Here is a 16,171-nt window from a genome sequence, read left to right as displayed (position 1 = left end):
TTCAAACTGAAGGAATCAGGACCATCTCGTCCCTAAACTCAGGGAGACCTGGCCGTCCACTATCTGAAGAAATTGCCACCCTACCTGCCCGAATAACCCCTCAACAAGAACGCAGCCTCACCACCCCCAAGCCCAAAGGAAAGCTCCCCGCCCTGTGGGCACGCTCTTGAAGGCGGGGCGCGAGCTCGGGTTTTCCCGCCGGCGCAGCCAGTGAACTAACGGGATCCCGATCGCGCCCTCTGAGTGGCTGGAGGCAAGCCCCGCCCCCGGCAAGCCCCGCCCCCGGCAGCCCCCGCCCCCGGCGCGTTCAGGGACTGCTCTTGGCTCCACCCCCTCCTCGGCCCCGCCTCCCGCCTGGCTCCGCCCCTCCTCAAGCTGCGTCCGGTCCGACCCGGCCCAGACAGTGGAGCTAGTTGAATAGACGCCGCGGCGACGCCGCGACTCTCCCGGAGGCGCGCGGCACGAGCCAGTGACAAACCATGGCCGGCGAGGAAGACCGCGGAGACGGGGACCCGGTATCAGTGGTGACCGTGCGGGTGCAGTACTTGGAGGACACCGACCCCTTCTCCTGTGCCAACTTCCCGGAGCCGCGCCGGGCCCCCACCTGCAGCCTGGACGGGGCGCTGCCCCTGGGTGCGCAGATACCCGCGCTGCACCGCCTGCTGGCGGCGCCGCTGAAGGTGAGGGGCCCTGGAGAAAGATTGAGGGCTGAGGTTCATGGCGCCGTGAAAGCCTTTGGGAGGTACCCCTCGGGGAGAGGCTGAAGTGAGGGCAGGGCGCTCCCGCGGGAAAGCCTTGGGCTAGAGACCCAACGTCCACGCTGCCTCACTTTCGCGGGACGCCTCTCAAGTTGAGGGAAGCTGAAGAAGGGAGATGGGAACTTGCCGGCTGCCCCCTCGAAGTGAGACCCACCTGGGGAGATGTTCGGGGTCCACTCGCTGCCTGGCTGCCTGGGTAACCGATCTGGATAGGTGAGGATAGAAGTTTGGGTGGTAGCGGACTAGAAGTTGGAGCTGGGGCGAGACCAGCTTCCACCTGCTTCAGGTGAGGTGGGGCGGGACCAGGAGGAGGGGCGGACCCAGGGCGGGCCAGGGCGGGCGGCCAAAGCTCCCAGCGGTTTCTGGAGACTGGATTGGGTCCTGCCCGACGGAGGGTTGCCCCTGTAGGTGGGGGCCCGGCTTGGGAGTGCCAGTGGAGGAGACACTTCTCGGGGTGAAGCGAGTCCCCGGGGAGCGGCCCGGCCGGGAACACGCCGAGAGCCGGTGGTTGCACTGGTGGAAAAGCCCTTTGAGTCACCGCCCCCACCATCCCGCACTCCCCCTGCCGCCGGCCCACGACTAGAGAAGGGAGGGGGCGGGCCGGGCTAATTTTAAACCGCCAGCCTGCCCTAGTTTGCCTGCGTCCGGGAGCCTACTCGTGCACAGTGCTGCAAGAGGCCCTTTTCCAGATGGTTGGCCCTACCTCCCCTCTGGCTCCCTGCGCTCAGCCCCCTGCAGGCAGCCCTTTCCGGCGCGCTGGGTTTCCGGACCAGGACTCTGGGAGGCGCACTACCACTTCCCAAGGTTCCCCGTTAGCCAGTACGCACCGAGTGGTGAGGAAAAGGAGAGAGCCTTGAGGGGGTCGCCCTCCCCTGCTCCCAGCCTTAGCTGGGGGGCGAGTTGCGCAAACTTGCCCCCCCCAGGCCCGGGGTCTCCCCTGGAATGTGACCCGGGCGCCGGGCCCCCAGCCTGCATTCCTCACTCTTTGGGCCGGCCCCGCCTCCGAGCGCGGGCGGGAGAGTTGGTGAGATTATTGGCCGGGGGAGTGGCGCGTGTCCGGGCAGAGCCCCGGCTTCAAGGCCACGGCTTGAAGGTTGCAGCACGCTGCCCACCTTAGGGTGCTGATGGAGCCCCTTTTGTCATGCCTTGTTCAAAGAGACAAACTGAGGTGGGCCTGGAAGAAGCCACGTCCAGCCCCAGGCCACCTTCAATTCAGGATGGGCACTGGAGAGTGAGGGTGGCTGAACTGAGGCTAGGTTCCTGCCTTCAGGCTCCTGGACCTCCCGGTGCTGAAATAAGCCTGGAGCATTACAGAAAACAGTATTCTTCCTACTGCGCACCCTGGACAGGATTTAGCCTTAACAGCCCTCTTCCCAATTAGGGGCAGATATGGGAGGTCAGCGACAGGAAAGAACCATCTGTTGTTTCTTCCCCGCATTTGGGGACCCATCTCCCTGCTGCACAAGGTGTTCTGCTCTCTGTTCTCTACTTCTTAGCTAAGGACACTACAGAACTCAGATGGAGAATTTGTTAAGTATTCCCAAACCCAGACATTCCTGTCTCCCCACCTTCAGGATCTCCCACTTGGTGTACCTGAGGACTACCATATCCCCCACAGGCAGGATATGCTGGTGGCCACTGAGTTACCACTGTGTCTGTAGCCAGGATTCCCTGGGGCTGGCAGCTCTGCCAGCAATGGTCAGACACTGTGATGTGCTCATCCCAAATATAAACTGTGACCACAGCCCCAGAATAGAAGGCTGGAGGAAGAAGGGCTGAGAATAGGGTAGGGGCAGGGACATCAGAGGGCTGAGAGAGGGGGAGCAGGGCTCTCCTTGCAGGAAATGTCAACAGCTGGTTCCTCCCCTAGTCCTATAAGTACATGCCCTAGGGGCATAGACATGACTCAAGCCTGCCTACATAGCCCAGAAAGATAGAGGAGAGGAGAGAGGTAGCCCAGAAACCCAGACATTCCCACCCCAGGCCTAGAGCAGAAATAAGAGGGAGGGGATCTCTACTCAATACTTTATCCTCAGTGCATTTGTCCAATAGAGGAACAGGACACAGTCAAATGATGACATTTGTCCTCCTACTCTGGGCACTGACCTTCAACATCTCTACGGGACCCTGCTCCCTCCCTGGGAATGTACAAAGGCCCAACCCACTTTCTCTCTGGGGCTCCACCCCACACACGCCATTGGACTGGGCCTAGCCACTAGAGTTCCCCTGGGGGCTTCCTTTTTAAACCGTTTAGAGCTTTCAGATCTGAGAAGGCCTTGCTCATTTCCTCCCAGTCTAGGAGGAAGCTCCTTGCCACAGCCTCTGACTCATCTCCTGGCCTTGGGTGGGAGTGGGAGGGGTAAGGGGGGTTGGGAAGGGTCCTGGAAATGCCTTGGGCCATGCCTGGTGTCCCCAGGGAAATAGAGGAGAATCTGTCTTCCCTCTGTGCACGAGCCTCTCCCAACCCAGGGACCTGCTCCTACCCAGGGGAGAACCTGGCCCTCTGACCCTGCATTTCACTTCTTTATCCAGAGCTCTGCTACCTTTTGCTCTTCTGGGCAGTGCCTCAGGAGCCCCTTTCTGACACCTAAAGGTTCTGCCACATCTGAAATAGCACTGACTTCTCCCTGGGCTCTGGGCAGAGAGACCTGAGTGCTGCTCTGACCCTGATGCAAAGCCACGAGGAGCCTCCTACTTCTAGCAGCAGGGATAGCCCTGGAAATTTGTCACCAGTTGCTGTTTCCCCAACTGTGGCTAAAGATTAGAGGAGGACAGGGGTGGCACTCTCCTGGAATGTTTCCTGACCTTGCACCCTCTCTACTCCAGCCTCAGTTTACTGCTCAGGAGCAGTTGTGGCAAGGGGGCTAATGGGTGAACCTGACCTGCTGGGACAGGGACCAACTGGAGGGGTCTCAGAGTAGTCTTAAGGGTAAGATGGGGTGATCTGGTGATGAACTGAGCCCTTTATTCCCCTGACATGGAGGTCTTTTAGGGAAATGAGAAGATTGGGATGTGGGTGTGAGTCATGGCCTTCTCCCAGCTTTCCCTGGGGCCACCATGTCCAATTATCTGGTCATTGTGGGCTAGGGAACCTGAGATGCAGCCTCGTGAGGGACCCTAGGACCTAGGTCCTTGCAGATGTAGGCACTGTTACCCTAGCATGTATGATGTGTATGTGTTCATTTGTGTTCTCTTGCTACAACTGGGAGGACCAGTTTGAGGTATTTGCAGAGTCTGGAAAGCTGAGGGGTGGTCTTCAGCCCTTAGCAACACTACAGGCTCCAACCCTCCCTCCACCTCCCCTTCAGGGGTTCCCTGGAGCACTTCCACAGTCCATCCACCCAAGATCTAGGTCAGTTAGCCCCAGTTCCATTACTGGTTCTGCAGCCTGGGGCATATTCATGGAGTTTCTAAGCCTTGGTTTCCTCATCTGTAAAACGATTGTCAGGAAAGGGACATCTGGCTGGCTCAGTTGGTAGAGCATTCGACTCTTTATCTCAGGGTCATGGGTTTGAGCCCCACTTTGGGCATAGAGATTATTTACATAAAAAAACTTAAAAAAAAAAAAGATTAGCAGGAGAATCAAACTAGGCAACCTGGTATGTGACACAGAGGAGGCATAACTAATATAGGTTTCCCTCCTCAAGATCCACCCATAGTGTCTCATCCAGGAAGTCATGGTCTAGTTGGAAACCCAAAATAGGGACGCCTGGGTGGCTCAGAGGTTGAGCATCTGCCTTCAGCTCAGGGTGTGATCCCGGAGTCCTGGGATCGAGTCCCATATCAGGCTCCTTGCATGGAGCCCACTTCTCCTGTCTCTGCCTCTCTCTGTGTCCCTTGTGAATAAGTAAATAAAATCTTAAAAGAAAAAAAAGAAACCCAACATAATAGGAGAAGAAGGGTCATATGTTTAAAGTTTGTTTGTTCAAGTAATCTCTACACCCAACATGGGGCTCAAACTCACAACCCCAAGATCAATAGTTGCATGCTCCTCCAAGTAAGCCAGCCAGGCACCCCAAGGGTCTCATGTTTATAGGAAAGCAGAAGAAAAAAAGCAGCTAGCAAAATTATTTCCTAAAGCAGCAGTCTTTCAGCATATAGTTCTACCCTCTTTTCCATCTTCTTTCCCTCTCCCTGGTGTACTTATTTTCACCTGATTTGTAGTTATGAAAAATATTAGAGAGTAGACACCATGGTCCCCTAAGTTTGGCCCTGAATTTAGAGCCATATGAAATGAGTTGGCTTAGACGATTAGAAAAGCCTGAGCCTAGAGAACTAAGAGAAAAAGTAGGCTGGATGCTGAAGGGAGGGGCTGGGCCTGGGAAGAATGGAGAGGACCTCACTCCAAGACAGACACAGAGAAGCGTGGAAGACAAGAACCAGGAGGCAATCAAGGATGTGAGCCCACACTGGCCCTGTGCTGACCCTAAGGACTGTCAGCAGGCACAAGGGTTCAGGCTTACTCTGGCCTGGCCCAGCCCCAGGGTGTGAGAAACAAGCCCCAGAGGTTTGGCTATCACAAGGGTGACCCAAGGAAGGGGCCAGGGGTGTGAGGGACAAGCACTACCCAGCCGGCAGGAAGTCTCTGTTCTTTGCTACCTTAGCCCACCGCCCCCCATCTCCACCCAAGACTAGGCAGCTGGGTTGGGGGGTGGGGGGGTACCATCCTGGAGGCTTTGAGCTGTTACCTCAGGACTTCTTCCCCAAAATGGGGCCCTGGCAGGATAAGGCAAGTGAAGTGGCTGAAGGAGGCCACTGCTGCCACCATAGAGGGAAAGGGGTTAACTCTGCTCATCTGAGGAAGCTGGGTGATAGAGCACTTGGCCTTCAGGATCTTACCCCAAATACATGCAGGCATTCTGGAAGGAGAGGACCATTCTCTGCTCACTTGGGATTGGCACATGCCACATGTACTTGCAGGAGGGTAAGAGAGCCTGCTGGGTCCGAGCTGTTGGTGTACTTCTTGGACCTGTGCTCCAGCAAAGCATATATATGTATAGATTGCTCCGTGAACCTGGGTGTGGAAGTCAGACCAAGTATAAGCTGATCACCCCTCCAGTGTTTACCTTTACCGCACTCCACCCCTCTCCTTTCTTAGCACTCATGGCAGTTGTGCTTCTACATTTATTTGTGGCCTTTTTCTGAGGCAAGCCTGCCTGCTTCCCCAGCTGAGCTGGAAGGCAGGAAAAGCAGAAGCAGTATCTCCATCCCTGCTATGTCTTCACCTAAAACCAGCGTTGTTCATGAATGTTTAAATGAGTGAGCTCTTCTATATATGTGTGATTCAGAGGGTCCCTGAAGGGATTTGTTGCTCTGGGGCTGGGGCAGGGTGTGTGGATATGTTTTCTCTAGGGTCCCCAGAATCCTCTAGCCCAAGGTGGAAGGAGATGCAGCTGTGCCTGGAAGGGGGTGGGCTGGGCAGGCTGCTGAGTCACCATGTGGGCAGGGGATCTGGAGGAATGTGGGGCTGCCCTCAGCAGAGCTGGCCCAAAACAAAGTACCCTAGCCCTGGGGCCTTGCTGCCCCTGTCTCAGGCCCGCTCCCTGTAGGGCCTGGGGAAGATGACTCTGCTCCCAGCAAGGGGAGAGAGGCCGGCCCGCCCTAGGCGCCCAAGGGAGGGCAGGCAGCCAGGCAGGAAGTGGGACAGAGAACAGGCTGGAGTGTTTGTCCTATGTCCCATGTCCCAGGCAAGGCGGGGCAGAGGGTTGGGGGCGGGGGGTGTCACCCACGGGCCTCAAGGCTGAACTGCCAGGAAGGAGCTGGGTCAGGCTCTCAGGCATGAGCAGGGGTGCTAAGCAGAAATGGGTAGGGGCAGGAGTTGGACTCCCTTACCCCCCAGGGAACCAACAGCAGCTGGAAGCCCTTGGACTGGGCCCAGCGCAGGGCAGGGCTGACAGAACAGCAGGACAAATGATGGGATTGACTTTCCCAGTAAGATGGAAGCCAGAGAACACCGGGTTTCTCCAGAGGTAGGCTCTCCCTGGGTCATGGTACCTCAAGGAGCAGGACCACAATTCAAGGGACCTTGCTGAGCCCTACATACTGGCTCTGTGCTATGGGGGAGGTGTCTGGGAGAGGCACAGTGCTGCCCTCACACTCTCTGGAGTCACTTCACTAGGCCTCTCTACAGGTACTCTCTCTTTTTTTTTTTTTTTTTTACAGGTACTCTCAAGCCCAGTGCCATGCCTGGTGGTGGTGGAGGGGAGCCAAGCTGGGGGCGTGGTGGAGATATGTAGGAAGCAGACACGTGGATAGAACGCGTGCCTTGTACAATGAATGCAGGTTTCAGGGACCCAATGTAGACTGGCTGAGTCAGACCCTAAAAACTAGTTTTTATTTTTTATTTTAAAGATTTTTATTTATTTATTCATGAGAGACATACAGAGAGAGGCAGAGACACAGGCAGAGGGAGAAGCAGGTTCCATGTAGGACTGATGTAGGACTTGATCCCGGGACTCCAGGATCACGCCCTGGGCCGAAGGCAGACACTCAGCCACTGAGCCATCAGGCATCCCTAAAACCTAGTTTTTAATAGGCCCCTTGGAGGCCTCTGAGTTCCAGCTCACTTGGGGCAGGACAAGGACCCTGAAGCCCAGAGGGACTGACAGCCTATGGATTACCTGCTGGCTCCTCACCATCTCCATTCAGGGAGACATGCCACACACATACACCCCTCCCAGCTGGGTTTGCACCAGTATTCCTAACACTTTCTTCCTGGGCTTGAATGCTTTGTGAATGCAGTTTATCACCCCCAGGGCTGTGAACTTCCTCAAAGGCAAGAACTTCCTCCCATCTTTTCTCTATGCCCCTTCCTTATTCATGTTCGTTACCTCAACAATGTTTAGTGTGCACTCACTGTGAGCCAAATACTGTGCTAGGCTCTGCAAATATAGTATGGGGCAAGACAGACACGGTCCCTGAACCTAGAGAACTCATGGTTTGTGGGGAAGAACACTAGTGTCTAGGATATTATAATGCTGTGTGGAAGGCCTCACACATGGAAGGGAATGGGTTGCATAGCAATGGCTATCGTTGTCCAGGAGAGCATTCCAAAAAAGCGTTACCTGATCTAAAACCTATAGAATGGGTAAGTGTTACAAGGTACACTGGTCAGTGTTACAATGTACAAAGGTCAAAAAAGCTTGGCCCCTGAGGTGGATGGGCATTGCACATAGTAGGTCTGTGAGAAATGGTTCATGAAGGAACGTGTGGCTGCAGTGTACACCCTATGTTCAGCCATCTGACCGCTCTCTGAGAGGAGGTCATGGGGTCTCCATACATACCCCGGCTGCTCTTTCCCAGCCCTGACAGCTGTTCCCTTTGCCCCTAGCTGGAGGACTGTGCCCTACAAGTGTCTCCTTCTGGATACTACCTGGACCCTGAGCTGTCTCTGGAAGAGCAGCGGGAGATGCTGGAGGGCTTCTATGAAGAGATCAGGTCAGAGCTGATGGGACCGGGAAAGCAAGGCTGGCCCCCACCTTTCCTTCCACCAGGAGCTGGCTCAGGTGTCAGCAGCCAAGACACCTGATCTATCTAGCCTGGGCTGTGGGTCACCTCCTGCCATCCCAGGGGACTATGCCAGGGGAATCCCAAGGCGTGGCCAGTGTTACCTGATGCCTGGGATGTAAAGGGGGGGGGGGGGCGCTGCCCCACATACTTGAGATACCTATGTTTGCACAAACCATCTTGGGCAGGAAGGAGTTGGGCCAGGGTTGGCATGTGGGGTGGTCTTTATCTGCCCTGGTATGGGGGCAGGGACCTTGAGGAATGGCCTGGAAACTGCTGACTAGGCTGCTTGATTCTAGCAAAGGGCGGAAGCCTACGATCATCCTGCGTACTCAACTCTCCGTGAGGGTCAATGCCATCTTGGGTGAGTATATGAGAGCATTAGAGTCCAGGAATCCCCTCCCAGCCCTGTTGGCTCAGTTTCTTTCAGGCTTGTGCAGAACAGTGGACAAAGCACATGGGAGACAGGATGTGTGGCCCCTCCCCATTCCTATCCTGACCTCTCCTTCCAGGGCCAGGGCTGATGCTGCAGCTAAACCGTGATGGGGGTTGCCCAGAGTCAGGGAGTGGAGGAGGAGGTTGGGGGTTCAAGAGTACTAGAATATTCTTTGGTGGGGGATTGTGTCCCAGTAGAGGAGAATGTCTGTGCCCCCTTGAGGTTTCCATGCCCACCTACCCCTTACAGAAAAGTTGTATGGCTCCAGTGGCCCTGAGCTCCGCCGCTCCCTCTTCTCACTAAAGCAGATCTTCCAGGTGAGGCCCAGAAGTGGGCTGGGGGTGGGCATCCAGCCTGAACCCTGCTTAAACTCCCCCATGGTGCCTCCAGGAGGACAAGGACCTGGTGCCTGAATTTGTGCACTCAGAGGGGCTGAGTTGCCTGATCCGTGTGGGTGCTGCTGCCGATCACAACTACCAGAGCTACATCCTCCGAGGTTAGCCCCATCCCTCCCCCATGACCCTTGCCTTCAGCGACTGCTTATTGACCTCTTCTTGTCTCTGTGTCCCCAGCACTAGGTCAGCTGATGCTTTTTGTGGATGGGATGCTGGGGGTGGTGGCCCACAGTGAGACTGTGCAGTGGCTGTACACGCTGTGTGCCAGCATGGTAAGTGGCCCTCCACACAGCCATGTACCCTTTTCCCACGGACTCTTTCTGATCCTCAGTCTCCTTTTCTTCAAAGTGGGCTGGAATGGAGAGTCTGAGGCTCCTCTAAGCCTAGAAAGCACTCCAACACCTGGGCCTGGGGCCAGGGTCTTTCTGCCTAGACTCTCCTCTCTGGGTCCAGTCCCAGAAGTCCTTAGCCTCTGCACCAGGAGCTGGCACAAGTCTGGCCCAAACCCCATTACTCATATGTGGTGATACCCCCCCCCCCCCAGTCCCGCTTGGTGGTGAAGACAGCCCTGAAGCTGCTGCTGGTGTTTGTGGAATACTCTGAGAACAATGCGCCGCTGTTTATCCAAGCTGTCAACTCTGTGGCCAGCTCTACAGGTGAGAGGCTGTCCTTTCCTCCCCCACCACTCAGAGCCCTCTCTCCTGTATATCTCTGCATTGCTCCCCTTTCTGTGTGTCAGGCTCTCTTCCTTGGGCCAATCTGGTATCCATCCTGGAGGAGAAGAATGGTGCTGATCCTGAGTTGTTGGTGTACACAGTCACCCTCATCAACAAGGTGGGGGGGCTGGGGGGGAGACCAGGTGCTAATTCTGGACCCCTAGGGCTCCTAACTTCTAGACTCCATCAGCCTTAGTCTTGCCCTCCCATCCCCACCCTCTAGACCCTAGCAGCACTCCCGGACCAGGACTCCTTCTATGATGTGACAGATGCACTGGAGCAGCAGGGCATGGAGGCTCTGGTCCAGCGCCTCTTGGGCACCTCAGGCACTGACTTCGACCTGCGTACACAGCTTGTGCTCTATGAGGTGAGCTAGGCCATCTGGCCTCGGCTGGAAGAGAAGGAGGAGGCACAGTTCCCCAGCACCCCACCCTACCTATGTGCGTTGATGCGGCTCACATCTGGGTCCATCTCCACTAGAGTGCCCTGCGGTTGGAGGATGGAGACATCGAGGAAGCCGCTGTAGGTGGGCGGCGGGAACGCAGAAAGCCCTCTTCAGAGGAGGGCAAGAGGAGCCGCAGGTCTCTAGAAGGCGGGGGCGGCCCTGTGCGCTCCCAGGAGCCTGGGTAAGAGAGAACTCGCCTTGGCATGTGGAGGGGTGGATCCCCCTGCCGTGGCCTTGTGCGTTAACAGGCTCCGCCTCCAGCCCTGCAGGCCCCGCCTCACCGACAGGCCTCACCTCCAGCCCCACAGACCCTGTCTCAACGGTCATCTCCACCTACTCCACTGGCCCTGCCCTGTCCAGCGGCCAGGCTCCCAGCCCCTTGGACCCTGCTTCTGGCCTCCGTACCTCAGTGAACCTCTTTCCTGCCATCTCCGTGGGGCCCCCAGCTGACAGTACCAGCGAGAGGAGCATCTACAAGTAAGTAGGGAAATAGAGCCTGCCCCTAGCATCCTCTCTTCAGCTGTCCCTCCACTCTGAGCCCTCCACAGGCCCTCGGCCTCCTCTGCCCAAACTCCTCTGCCCAAACGCGTGCTTTCTCTTTCTTTCCAGACTTCACCAAACTGCTCCTGTTTGGTAAGTGACTGCTGGGGGCTGGGGTTCGGCTCTGACTGGACCTCTTCCTCTTGCTGCTTGTCTTCATCTTTCTGGCATTCCGCCTGTCCTTGCCCCTTTGTCATCTCTCCCCTCGCCCCCTTTGTTCTGTCACTACCTCCTGGCTCTCTTGTTCTGCTCCACCTTTGTCTCTTACTGCACCCTGTCCTGCTTCATGTCAGTCTCTCCCCTCCATTTCCAGTTTCATGTCCTGCCTTCTCCATGCCTCCTCTTCCCACTGGGGCTGGGAAGGAACCCCTGCTATTCCTGCCCTGCTCTGTGTGGGTACAAGCAACTGGATTGGAGCAGGCACCACAGTTACCATCTCTTCCTCTCATCCCCCCACCCAGGGCCCCTGAGAGCCCACCTGTCCCTCAGTCCCCTACTGAGCAGGCCAGGCTGCAGTAAGTACAGAGGCCAGCCTGCCAGGCCTGCCATGTGCTCAGGGCTTCAGCGTTGCTTCCCCCAGCGGGGGTTCCATGTGCCTTATACAGCCAGAGCTGGGGACCTCTCAGGTCCATCCTCTCCCAGAGACCTATGCTTCCCGTTACCCAAGGGGTAGAGAAGTTCATTGGGGTCATAGTGATCCCTGTGCTTCAATAGTGAACCCTTGACAGCTTCAACCAGAAAAGAGGACATGGACTCCCAATCTGGAGCCCAGGAATATGGCAGGGGAGGATCCAGGGTGCTGTGTGGTGTGGGGGTAGAGGAGCAACCTAGAACTGAAGAAAGGGCCGGGACTGAGGGCCAACAGAGCCTGGAGAGGCTGAAAAAGACACTGAGTCACCTGCATTATTTCAACATAAACCAAGTGCCTGTTGTGGTAGCTTAGTCAGGAAAATATGGAATCCTTAAGTTAATGCCTCTTATTTACCAGGCCCTTTTCTCAGCCTGGGTCATAGCCCTCAGAAGCTTCCAGGCATGGGACAGCCCGGTGTGCCCACTCCGACCCCATCCCCTTCCCCTGCTCTAACAGTCCTTGTCTAGAATCAAGACACTGAACATGAACAGCAACAAGGTTGCAAGTTAGATGTTAAGTAGAACTTCTCCCCTTCTGTTGACCTGGGGATGCTGGGTTGGCTGTGACCTTCCCCAGATATGGAGGACTGAACAGGGCCTGGTCTTGGGGGCTAAGTCCTGGGTCTGCTCAGTGCATGGACTGTTCCCCGTGTGTTTGTGTGTGCCTGCAAACTGAAGCAGCGCCCAGGCGCCCAGCAAGGCATGTATACCACCCTGGGCTGGCGTGTGTCGGACACCCTCACTGACAAGTGCCTCCCTCCAGAGCCCGGTTCCTGGAGAATGTGGCAGCAGCAGAAACAGAGAAGCAGGCTGCACTGGCCCAGGGCCGGGCAGAAACATTGGCTGGAGCCATGCCCGATGAGGCTGATGGACACGTAGGTGAGTGGTGGGGGGCAGAGTCTTCTCGCATTGCCCTGTCGGTACACAGAGGGCGTGAGGCTGACAGCTGCTTCTCTCTTTTAGATACCCGGGAATTATGGAGCTCCCCAGAACCGGGCCCTGCACCCAGAACACCTGAGAGCCCTGCCCCACGAGGTCTGCTCCGAACCCAGCGGAGCCTTGAGCCAGAGCCCAAAATGCCACTGGCCCCGCCAAGCCCCAAGGCTGAGCCCATTCGGGAGTTTCGTGTACCCAAGCTCTGCATTGGAGACCTGGACTTCTCAGATCTGGGGGAGGATGAAGACGAGGACATACTGAATGTGGAGGCTGTGGAGGCTGTGAAAGGGGTCCCACCCCCACCGCCTCCACTGCCTGCGCTCTCTGGAGGCGCCCCGCCTCCTCCACCCCCACCTCCCCCACCCATCAAAGGTTCACTCCCACCACCTCCACCTCCGGCCGCCCCCCTTTCTCCCTCAGCACCTGATGGCCTACCCCTCCCCACCAAGAGGAAGACAGTAAAACTCTTCTGGCGGGAGCTAAAACTGGCTGGAGGCCATGGAGGCTCTGGGAGCCGCTTTGGGCCCTGCCCCACCCTGTGGGCCTCACTGGAACCTGTGTCAGTGGACACAGCCCGGCTGGAACATCTGTTTGAGTCCCGCGCCAAGGACGTGCTGCCTTCCAAGGTAAACCCACCCTCATCTGCTGTGTAACCCCAGTGGAGACAAGAGGGAATAGGAGCTTAAGGATCTGAACTACCACTCCTTTCCCACATGGGGGAACTGAGGCAAAGAAAGGCACTGAGTCTTCTCTGAGGTCTCTCAATAAGATACTGGCAGAGCCCTAATAGAATCTAAGCTCATCACAAGGCCTTACAGATCCCAGAGCTCTGGTTGTGGGATGACCTCATTTGGCCATTTAGAAGGGGGCTTTAAGAGTGCCCTCTTAGATTGTTGCCTCAGCGAGTCCCTTTCCCAATCTCTTAACACCCTTCCCTTCAACCTTAAAGAAAGCTGGTGAGGGCCGCCGGACAATGACCACGGTGCTGGACCCCAAGCGCAGCAATGCCATCAACATTGGTCTAACCACCCTGCCGCCTGTGCATGTCATTAAGGCTGCCCTGCTCAACTTTGATGAGTTTGCTGTCAGCAAGGATGGCATTGAGGTGGGGATACCAGCTGGGGTGTGGGAGGGAGGTGGGAGGTCTGGCCCTCTCCTTTGGTCAGTGGGCATTTCCTGTCCTTCCAGTGGTGGGCATGGGTTTGGTATCTCTACAGAGCAGTCCCCAGGTCCTGGGGATTCCTCAGATGACCTAGGGATGAGTTGAAACCAGTGCCTGAAGCCTCAGGCCAGCACTGAGGGGATTATGTGGGGTGGTGACTGCATCCTCAGAAACTGCTGACTATGATGCCCACGGAGGAGGAGCGGCAGAAGATTGAGGAGGCCCAGCTGGCCAATCCTGACATACCCCTGGGCCCAGCTGAGAATTTCCTGATGACCCTTGCCTCCATTGGGGGCCTGGCCGCCCGCCTACAACTCTGGGCCTTCAAGCTGGACTATGACAGCATGGAGCGGGTACTTGGATGATGAGGTGGGGCAGGAAGTGGGACAGGTGAGCATGAGGACCAGGTAGTGTGAGTCCCTCATATTCCACTCCAGGAAATCGCAGAGCCACTATTTGACCTGAAAGTGGGCATGGAACAGCTGATACAAAATGCCACCTTCCGCTGCATCCTGGCCACCCTGCTGGCTGTAGGCAACTTCCTCAATGGTTCCCAGGTGAGGGGGAGCATATGAGGGCTAGAGCCCAGGGCTCTGGGGTCAGCCGAGCCCAGGCTCAGTTGATGTCCTTTCAGAGCAGCGGCTTTGAGCTGAGCTACCTAGAGAAGGTATCAGAGGTGAAGGACACAGTGCGCCGACAGTCACTGCTGCACCATCTCTGCTCCTTGGTGCTCCAGACCCGGCCTGATTCCTCTGACCTCTACTCAGAAATCCCTGCCCTGACCCGCTGTGCCAAGGTTAGCACCAGCCAGAGGCTTGACTAAGACCAGTCACAGAAATGAGGGAGTGCTGCTTCCTGGGGTTGGCTTTTCCTCCCTGTTTGGGCTGTTGTGCCAGAGTGTGCTCAGCTAGAGGTGTTGGCGTGAGCTGTGTCCTTGGCTAGAACCACTGCTTTCCTCTATTGGCCTCTATTTACTGTCTTTGGGTCTCCGTTTAACCACCACTTCCCCCAAGAAAGCTTCTCTGTTCCCCATTAGATTAAATGGACTTGTCTGTCTCCTGCATTAAGACTATGAGTTTTTTGGAGGGCAGGAAGCAGGTCTTCGCTATCTGGGTCCCTAGGGCCCAAGCTGGCTGGCCTGAGGCAGCCTCAGGTGGTGCCTTCCTGTGGGGGGACAGCATGTGTACCCCCTGCTTTTCCAGGTGGACTTTGAGCAGCTGACTGAGAACCTGGGGCAGCTGGAGCGTCGGAGCCGGGGAGCAGAGGAGAGCCTACGGAGCTTGGCCAAGCATGAACTGGCTCCAGCCCTGCGTGCCCGCCTCACCCACTTCTTGGCCCACTGTGGCCGCCGTGTTGCCATGCTGCGGGTAGTGCACCGCCGTGTCTGCAACAGGTGAGGACATGGGCCAGAGAGGTGGGACCGCCGCCGCCATCCCTCAAAGCCCAAGCAGGACTCACCATCCCTCCCTACCCCAAACTGCCTAGGTTCCATGCCTTCCTGTTGTACCTGGGGTACACAGCCCCGGCAGCTCGTGAGGTACGCATCATGCAGTTCTGCCACACGCTGCGTGAGTTTGCACTGGAGTACCGGACTTGCCGGGAACGGGTGCTGCAGCAGCAGCAGAAGCGGGCCACGTACCGTGAGCGCAACAAGACCCGGGGCCGCATGATTACTGAGGTGGGTACCCTTCCAGGTTTGGACTGCCACCCCCATGGTTTCCTTTCCCTGCTCCCAAGTCACCCTTCTCTTCTCTGCAGACAGAGAAGTTCTCAGGTGTGGCTGGGGAAGCCCCCAGCAACCCATCTGTCCCGGTGGCTGTGGGCAGTGGGCCGGGACGGGGTGATGCCGACAGTCACGCCAGCATGAAGAGTCTGCTGACCAGCAAGCCGGAAGATGCCACACACAGCCGCCGCAGCAGAGGTGGGACCTGTGGCGAGTGAGGGCAATGAACTTTGGGACTGCCTTGACCTGAATTCCCTATTTGGCCTCCCTTAGGCATGGTCCAGAGCAGCTCTCCAGTCATGCCTACAGCAGTGGGGCCATCCACTGCACCCCCAGAAGAACCCCCAGGCTCCGGTTTACCCAGTGACACTTCAGATGAGATCATGGACCTGCTGGTGCAGTCAGTGACCAAGAGCAGTCCTCGTGCCTTAGCTGCTCGGGAACGCAAGCGTTCCCGTGGCAACCGCAAGTCTTGTGAGTACTTCCTCAAACACCCACTACCTATCTTAACCCCATCAACCTCCTCTAATCCTGCTCTGTCCCTGCAGTGAGACGGACATTGAAGAGTGGGCTCGGAGAGGACCTGGTGCAGGCACTGGGACTGAGCAAAGGTCCTGGCCTGGAGGTGTGAAGGTACTGCCTCCAGGACACCTATCTGGGCCCCAGCCTGCAGTGCAAGACACTAGAGAGTAAGGAGGGATCAGCAGAATTTGGGGCCTCTTCTCAACCCCAGAGCCACTCTGTGCCCAGTGGACAGTGCCCTCAACAGTATTAGCTGTGCATGCCTGTGTGCAAGTGTGTGTCTGTGTGTGTGACTGTGTGTGTACACGTACTTGTATGAGCTCCCTGAATACATGGAGTATAATAAAGTTTTCCTAGCCTACCCAAGAGCCTTTTTCTTCTTTCGAAGTACCCACCACACTC

At 56.7% G+C, this 16,171-nt stretch overlaps 1 protein-coding gene across 4 annotated transcripts; it reads left to right on the top strand.

Moving 5' to 3' along the window:
- Positions 1–367: 367 nt before the first annotated feature.
- FHOD1 (formin homology 2 domain containing 1) lies at positions 368–16,130 on the top strand. Of its 4 annotated transcripts, XM_077886370.1 has the most exons (24): positions 368–680; positions 8,089–8,195; positions 8,564–8,628; positions 8,950–9,017; positions 9,091–9,196; positions 9,273–9,367; positions 9,640–9,751; positions 9,835–9,929; positions 10,035–10,178; positions 10,292–10,437; positions 10,518–10,733; positions 10,866–10,889; positions 11,258–11,311; positions 12,190–12,305; positions 12,390–12,988; positions 13,312–13,467; positions 13,695–13,877; positions 13,962–14,081; positions 14,159–14,320; positions 14,727–14,917; positions 15,010–15,202; positions 15,283–15,445; positions 15,521–15,721; positions 15,796–16,130. In XM_077886370.1, the coding sequence occupies exons 1-24, from the start codon at positions 480–482 to the stop codon at positions 15,876–15,878; spliced, it is 3,600 nt and encodes a 1,199-aa protein (XP_077742496.1). In that variant the 5' UTR covers positions 368–479; the 3' UTR covers positions 15,879–16,130. The 4 variants fall into 4 exon arrangements, with proteins under 4 accessions (XP_077742496.1, XP_077742489.1, XP_077742478.1 ...); XM_077886363.1 differs by lacking the exons at positions 10,866–10,889; positions 11,258–11,311 and having other exon boundaries at positions 369–680; positions 10,557–10,733; XM_077886352.1 differs by lacking the exons at positions 10,866–10,889; positions 11,258–11,311 and having other exon boundaries at positions 369–680.
- The last annotated feature ends 41 nt before the right edge of the window (positions 16,131–16,171 follow it).

The sequence above is a fragment of the Canis aureus genome, chromosome 3 (assembly GCF_053574225.1).
Source record: "Canis aureus isolate CA01 chromosome 3, VMU_Caureus_v.1.0, whole genome shotgun sequence".
Classification (NCBI taxonomy): Eukaryota; Metazoa; Chordata; class Mammalia; order Carnivora; family Canidae; genus Canis; species Canis aureus.
The sequence above is the reverse complement of the archived record's forward strand: the minus strand, read 5'-3'. Positions and strand labels throughout refer to the sequence as shown.